Raw genomic sequence first — 8,546 nt, forward strand, 5'->3', positions numbered from 1 at the left:
ACCAAAACCCTTACCATAGTTTTCTTCTTACTGTATATGTTATACCGAAGAATACTAGTACAATATAGGGGGATGTGTGCCGGCCTGCCTTTGCCGGCCGGCACACACCACAACTAGCTTTAAAGTATACTACTTAACAGCTATAAGGCGGTAGCACTCTGGTTCAAATGCGTGTGCCGGTCGGCAGCAACTGCCGGCCGGTAACAGCCAATGTTGGCCGGCAATGGCTGCCGGCCAGCAACTACACAAGGTAGTACCCAGCTGCCGGCCACACTCTTGGTGACCGGCAGACAAGGGCTGACATAAGCCGGCCGGCAAAGGTACAAGACCGATGCCAGCCGGCAGCAAAAGAACCAGAGGACTACACCTGCCCGGCTGCCGGCCTCATAGGCCGGCAGCCGGGTCAGGAACAGCACTAGAAGAAAAATAGAATGGATGCCTGGATAAGAGTGTACACAACCTCCAAGCCCGGCAACCGAAAGAGTGCATATAAGGAAGGGGAGAAACTAATTCAGGCTTCCTGACCAATGCCGTCTGGCTCTACAGGCAGACATGGATGAGGGACCAAGAGAGGTCCGGGCAGCACTCGAAAACATAAGACCCTTGCCAGCCGGCAGCTCTGCCGGCCGGCAGCTCTGCCGGCCGGCAAGGGGCTGAGTCAATTCCACATCCTAACCCAGTGTTTCTCAACCTTTTTTTACCAATGGCACACTTAGGATCTTATAATAATATCACGGCACACTTGGAAAATTTAAGAGAAAAAATTAAGAGAATATATACTTGTAAATATGAGATGGAACTACAGACTTGAGAAATAAAACACTTTTAAATATGAACTTACTTTATTTCAGTGTTTTTCTTAGAGTAAATTGTGAAGATGATTAGTGTGAAACTTGTGCCTGGTGTTTTTTGGCGACTTCCTCAATATTTGGTCGAATGTGTGATAAGCAGACCCTCATTTCTTCTTCAGTTGAGCGTAGTCTCTCTCGCTTCTTAGTTTTGATGTTATTTAGGGTTGAGAAGCCAAGTTCACATAAATAAGATGTAGAAAATTGCAACAAAAGTGATAAAGCTTTTTTAGATTATGTGGGATATTCCTCTTGAACAGATATCCAAAATGAGTCAATAGGTACAGTAGAATGTTTTATTCTTAGATCTCTGTCACTAGAAATGGTGGCCAGTTCCTCTTCTTCACACAACTGTAATCCAATATTAGAGGGAATATTCATGAAAGGATTTCGAATCCAATCATACTTCTCTGTGCTCAGTGATGGAAAATAGTGGTCGATGTTTTCATCAAGCGCTGTCAGATGAGAAACAACAATAGGGATCATTTCTTTAATGCAAGTGGTACGCATTGAAGGAAACATATCAAAATTACCTGAGCTTGCTCTATTTTTCCAAATAATAATTTTCTTTTTTAGAGCAACTAACTTATCTGTTGAGGTCAGAATATTCTCATTTCTCCCTTGCATGCTACTGTTTGTGTTGTTTAATTGACTGAATATTTCTGTTAGGTATTCCAGTTTAGACATCCAAAGTTCACAACGAAGATGCTCACCGAATTTTCCTTGCTCTTCTTGGTCGAAAAATACGATTAATTCCTTGTGTAATTCATGAACACGAGTTAATACCTTACCTTTCGATAGCCATCGAACTTCGGTATGCATTAGTAATCTAACATGCTGGGAGTCCACTCCTTTGCATAGTTGTTCAAATAATCTTGACTTCAAAGGCCTACTTTTAATATAATTTACTATTTCAACTAGCTGGTGTAACACCAGTTTTAAATCTTCTTGTGATATTTTTGAAATAAGAACTTCTCTGTGTAAAAAGCAATGAGTACGAATAAGATCTGGGTTTTCTTTTTCTGCAAGAGATACAAATCCTTTAATACAGCCTGTCATACACGGGGCTCCATCAGTGCAAATGCCTACGCAAGATTTCCATGTTAAATTCATTTCTCTAAGGTAGTCAGTTATCACATCAAAAATATCTTGACCTCTAGTAGTAGTTGACATTCCTTTGCAACACAAAAACTGATTGATTATTTCACTGCCATCAATAAAACGTACAAATGCAAGCAAGTGACTAGTGTTGCTTATATCCGTGGACTCATCAACAGTTAATGCAAAAGTAGAATCCTGAAGTTTTTTCTGAACCTTTTTTTCAATATTTTCAGATAAATCTAAAATTCTTCTGTGTATTGTATCATTTGATAAGGGGATTTTGCTAATTTCTTTTTCAGCTTTCTCACCAAACATGGATTTAACAATCTTTTTGCAAGCGGGCAGTATAACTGACTCAGCAAGTGTGTGAGATTTAGATTTTAATGCTATTATTTCTGCGACTTCAAATGAAGCAAGCTGAGCCCTTTCTGATGCGGTCATTGTTTTCTCAAATACATTGCGCTGCTTCGATTGCTGATCTAAAAGCCTTTGAAAATATACAAGATCTTTATCCTGCAGAGATGAATGTTTAGAAGTGAGATGTCTCTTTAACTTACTTGGTACCATGGATTCATTTGACATTTTATCGCCGCAAACTACACATAATGGATTTGGTTGAGCAGCATCTCCAGACCAAAAAAATCCGAACTTCAAGTAGCTCTCATTATACTGTCTATTTAAATAATGGCGAATTTTTGCCTTTTTTACATTGGAGTTTGTTGGGTTCAATGATTGTTCACTATCAGACTCACGGCTGCCACTAGCCTCCTTTCTTATAAGAAATTTATCCATTGTGAAGGAATGCACTAAAATCAATAAACGGTACTCTTGTCCTGCAAATACACTGGTCAATGGGAATTATCATAAAACCTCAACAGACTGAATGAAACAAAAAGGCTAGTAATGTGATTGGTGAAGTGCACTACCATGACCACTCAAGTACTGTCTCAACCGACACTGACAACAAGACACCGAGAGTATGCAATGAGAGCCAGACTCAGACACGTATGATACGCGTAGGCAAGGTGACCAGAGCTCTGCTTTTGAGCGGAACAAATCAGTTAACTGATTGTACATATGCCCTACTGTTTTAATGTTACTAATATGTTCTGCTTTCTTATAAGTGTGCCGCAATATTTACTGAATTGTATGTGTGCGTGTCTGAGAGAGAGAGAGAGAGAGAGAGAGAGAGAGGGAGAGAGAGAGAGGGAGAGAGAGAGAGAGAGATGTTATGTAATGGTTGATAGACCATCCATCCTCACATGTACATTCATCCAACGTTGTTTATATGTGAAGCTTTTAATAGTACAGGAGTCTCAAATGATGTGCATTTCTTTTACAGAAATATACCTACCAAAGACTGAACAAAAGGTATGCACATGATTTTAAGTAAAATTTAAATAACTATTGGTAAAGATATGTAAATTGTATTCATAATTATATCAAAAGATATGTGTGCATGTGTGTGTGTGTTTATAATTCCATATATATATATATATATATATATATATATATATATATATATATATATATATATATATATATATATATATATATATATATATATATATATATGTACATATTGTGTATGTATGTATGTATTTATGTATGTGCTTTATGCATACACACACATGTACGGTATATACAAGAGGGAAGTGTCCTTCTTTTAGCTCACGAATCTGGTTACATTACAATGATTACGTATATGATACATATATCAATTATCAAACTTGGAAGTGATTAAACTCCTAACATCGATTGCAGATGATAGCAACAACGGGCAGCCTGAAGATCAAAAGTCAATAACATCATAGCAATATACTCATTACAAGTAGACAGTGCTACATTAAAATGCAACTATTTTGGTTGAAACAAAAGGAACTATACTAAAAACGGTTTGAAAGCATGAGGCAATACCACGTCATACATCCCAGACAGAACGACGCCCATCACAATACCGAATGCCATCTCCACTTATAATATTAAACTTTTATTAATTGTAGAATTATTATAAATATTATGACGAACTCAAATGGCTGAAAGTTACTTATGTAAACTGCAAAGTAGGCTATATTTTAAATAATTGTCAGTATCAATAAGCGTTACTTTTCATTCATGTGAAACCAAAATCTATACCCATTTTTCGTATTTTCTGGTGTGCCATGACTATATTTCGTGGCACACTTCAAATAATCTCGTGGCACACCAGTGTGCCGTGGCACACTGGTTGAGAATCACTGTCCTAACCTATACTAGGTCCAGATGTAGAACGACGTACAGTACAGTAATGGCTCGGCCATTACGGAGAAAGAGGGGGAAGGGACAAGAGGGTCCTGCCAACCTTGCTTTAGTGACAGATCATCCGCAGCCAAGAAACTTATCTTAGCCTAAGGGAGATCTAAGGGGGAAGGCCAGCAATACTTGCCAGCTCCCAGAGCACCAAAGCAAGGAAGGCGTTGCTACTCCCAGGGAAAGAACTTATCCTCCCCCGAGAACAGCAACAAGGACTAGTCTGGTAGATCACAAAAGAAGGAATCATATCCACAGAAACCTTCGGTAGTGACCTAAGGGAGCTAAGCTCCCTTTGTCTGTGTCAGGTCAGCGAGGGGGACTCAGCCTCAAGCCAGACAACACAGACTCAGACTAAAAAACTCTGTTGTTCTGTCCCTCTTGAACCCTACTACAGGAACAGGAAGGTACAGTAACACCCCAGTATAGTTTTATCGAAAATAAATTCGGAAAAAACCACTTAGGGATAAGCCCAAGGCTTAAACAGAGGGAAAGGGATTGCACACCTTCTCCGAAGAAAAGAAAGCAACCGGGGAGTATGGTAAAGTATACTAAGGCTCCATAAGCAACTAGCTTAGGCACCAAGAGAATCGATTACCTAAATCACCGAAACTCACTCGTATACTATCTTGGAAATATTCCACACAGTCTAAAATGTATAAAATATAGCCTAAAGCTTCAATAAAATTTTAATTACACTCGGAAAAACCATAATCATGCATGAAGTACTAGGACCAAACGACTAGGCTACAAGGCCTAGCGTAGGCCAGAATGGCGAATACTTCGCCAAAACGGATTTTGAGCGAAGCGAAAAATCTATTTTTGGGTGAGATAGCCATGGCGTCCTGATGGAAGGTTCCTTTTTGGTAGCTTCCTTGGGTATAAGACTACTAAGATATTCCCAGAGAATTTAACCACAGGTTATCACAGAATTCTAACTTCTGGAGCGAGTATCTCAAAGGTTTCCCCTTAAGACATCGTAATACAACAGGGGACGCGCATGTCTGAACGCGCCACATAGCTATCTTCACCCCGAACAGAGTTAATGCTTCGGTGTGTAAGGACTGAGAATAGCTGGGAGCCGTTCCACAGCTAATCTCACTCGTGGCTACTACTGATACTCGAGACGTAAACAAACGGACGCCATTGCTCTAATGACGTCACGCCCGTCTTCATCCTGAAGCCAGTTGCTGCCCATCACCATGATACAGTAGCACAGGGTGGGAACAAAACTGGACGAAGTAGTAGGGAGGGTCCATCAGGACGCCATGGCTATCTCACCCAAAAATAGATTTTTCGCTTCGCTCAAAATCCGTTTTTTGGGCTCAAGCCATGGCGTCCTGATGGAAGAGTACCAGAGAATCAATGTATCGTGGTAGATTTTCCCCCAGTATTAAGTGCCTAGGCATTGACAAAACAGCAAAGTAATCTTAGATAAAGAACCATAGGAACGAAGTATCCTGCCCCCCTTGGCAGTGAAGTTCCCATGGGCTATGCCGACGTCAAAGTGGTATTGAAGGGCTATTCATCCTGAGAGAAGAACTTGAAGAACTTAGAGATGAAGCGGAATGTTTGGTATTTGTATAGGAACATTCTGAAATTAGACCAGTGGTGGTTGGGCACTGTGTATAGAGTTCATCTCTTGGTTATCAGAAGTAAGTATTCGTGTAGGAACCTTACTTAGTCAGGGTGAATATAATTTAGGATTAAACATCTTAAATTCTTCATAACCATAAGAAAGGAGGAATAAATAAAACTATGACAGGTATGTATTTCATAGTAAGTAGGAGCTGAAAGAGACGCATAAGTAATAAAATAGAAATTTTATTTCACAATGCAGAAATTAAATAATTTACAGCAAAAGTAAAGTTCATTTACAGTAATAATAATGTACATAGAAATAAAGGCTTGCTCTTGAATCTGAAAAGGAATTTCAGGATATTAGTAGGTACTCGTTCTCGAGGAACGCAAGTCTTTAAATAACACATCATGCTCAAGGCATGCGGCACTTGTGTGACACTATGACATTTCACCTAGGATAAGAACAGTTATAAAAGCACTAAGTGTTTTTAGACATCACTATGAATCGCTCGAGGGTCAACATAGGCACCCGAAGAGTTAGAGTCCCAAGTAACTCACTGTTCTACGCAGAGTTAGGTGCAGGTTTCATAACACTACCTGCGGCTACCACAAAATGTTTGACTTCATGCACTTGTTTCGCATAATGTTTAAAGAAAACTCGCGAGGACTTCCAGCCCGTGAAGTTTTTAAGGCTTTCAAAGTCCATGCTCTGAAAGAAATTCAGAGAAGATGCCACTTTTCTAGGATCATGACCAGCGGGTGTACTGTTCGGATCCGCTCTGCGAATGAAGTAGGTGATTTTCGCTCTTAATTGTTTCAGTGACAGGTCGCTGCCCGATGTTTCTCCTTTGAAGAGTTGGCCTCCACCAAAGTTCGAAGTTCTGCGAAGATAGACCTTGAGGCTCTCTACTGGACATAGAGAGACATCCTCCTTCAGGGGGCATATTCTCCAAGGGCCCCATCTTTTGGTGAGTAATTCATTTTTAGCGAGAAACGTCGGATCAGGGGAGAGGGTCACTTCTCCTGAATCAGTAAACAGGATGTGTCCTTCTTCTCTTGATAATGCCACTATTTCGCTGACACGAGCTCCCGAAGCAAGAGCAAATAAAAATATAACTTTCTGAGTCAGATCCTTGAGGGGGCATGAATCATTGTCCAAGTTGGAGGCGAAATGGAGTACCTTGTCTAGTGACCAGGAGATCGGTTTCGGAGGGGGTGCTGGACGTAGGCGAGCACATGCTTTTGGTAGTTTGTTGAAGATGTCGTTGGACAGATCAATTTGGAAAGCATATAGAATTGGTCTAGCCAAGGCCGATTTACAGGTTGAAATCGTATTGGCTGCTAATCCTTGTCCATGAAGGTGAATGAAGAAGGACATACAGAAATCAATTGTGATTTCTTTAGGATTTTTTGCCTTGACAAAGGAGACCCATTTCCTCCAGGATGATTCATATTGCCGTCTCGTGGATTCGGTCTTGTATTCCTCTAGGAAGTCTAGACTTTTCTTCGAGATCCCAAACCTCTTCTTTGCGGCAAGGGAGAGAAAATCATGAGATGAAGGTCCTTGATTTTCGATGATGAAGCGAAGACAGTCGACTTCTGTACTTGTTGAGAGAGAACTGGGCCCGGGAGAGGGATCAGCTTGGGCTGCAGCTCCAGGACCAGGGGGTACCAGTTGCTCCGGGGCCACTTGGGAGCCACTAGGGCCGCTGTCCCTTTGAAGGTTCTCAGTTTGGAGAGGACTTTCAACAGAAGGTTGGTGGGAGGGAACAGGTAGATCTTGGACCACCTGTTCCAGTCCAGTGACATGGCGTCCACTGCTTCTGCTTTGGGGTCCTCGTACGGGGCTACGTACAGAGGAAGTTGATTGTTGTCGCTCGTTGCAAAGAGATCTATCTGAAGTTCTGGGACTTGGTGAGAGATGAAGGAGAACGATCTTGCGTCTAGAGACCATTCCGACTCTATCGGGTTTGTCCGAGATAGAGCATCCGCTGTCACATTGCGGAATCCTTGTAGGTGAACTGCAGACAGGTGCCACTTCTTCTTCTCCGCCAGACGGAAGATTGGGAGAAGCACCTGATTTATCTGGGGCGATCTTGAGCCTTGGCGATTGAGACAACGAACTACCACCGAGTTGTCTAGGGTTAGACGGATGTGGATCGAGGGCGGCGGGGATAACTTCTTCAGAGTTAGAAGGACCGCCATGGCCTCCAAGATGTTTATGTGGAACGTCTTGAATAGTGGAGACCAGGTACCTTGAACCTGTTTCTGGTGGGAGTGACCTCCCCAACCCTCCAGTGAGGCATCCGTGTGGATGTTGAGTGATGGAGGAGGGTGTTGGAGAGGAATGGACCTTTTCAGGGCCTTTTCTTCCGACCACGGCTTTAGGAGGCGTCGTAGTCTGTTTGGAAGCCGTCTCTTGAGGTCTCTTCGAGCGATGGATGCCGAGCGTCTCCAGACTCCCGCGGCATCCTTTAGCTGTGCACGAAGCACTGGGTTTGTCACTGAGGCGAATTGTAGAGAGCCTAGAACTCGTTCCTGCTGTCGTCTTGAAATGCGTTTGGATTTCAGTAGTCGCTTGACAGACCCTGCTATTTCCTTCCTTTTCTTCTGGGGGATGGAAAGGCGGTGTGACTGAAGATTCCAGTGGATTCCCAACCACTGAAACTTCTGAGCTGGAGAGAGGCGAGATTTTTTCTCGTTGATCTTGAATCCCAGGTGTTCTAG

The 8,546-nt window shown here is 42.0% G+C and overlaps 1 protein-coding gene across 1 annotated transcript; it reads right to left on the bottom strand.

Annotated features, from left to right (window-relative positions):
• Window positions 1-1,082: 1,082 nt before the first annotated feature.
• On the bottom strand, window positions 1,083-2,741 carry LOC137652309 (zinc finger BED domain-containing protein 5-like). Its single transcript, XM_068385626.1, has one exon. It carries the CDS (start codon window positions 2,739-2,741, stop codon window positions 1,083-1,085), a length of 1,659 nt encoding a protein of 552 aa, XP_068241727.1.
• Window positions 2,742-8,546: the final 5,805 nt, after the last annotated feature.

Source organism: Palaemon carinicauda, chromosome 13 (genome assembly GCF_036898095.1).
Source record: "Palaemon carinicauda isolate YSFRI2023 chromosome 13, ASM3689809v2, whole genome shotgun sequence".
Classification (NCBI taxonomy): domain Eukaryota; kingdom Metazoa; phylum Arthropoda; class Malacostraca; order Decapoda; family Palaemonidae; genus Palaemon; species Palaemon carinicauda.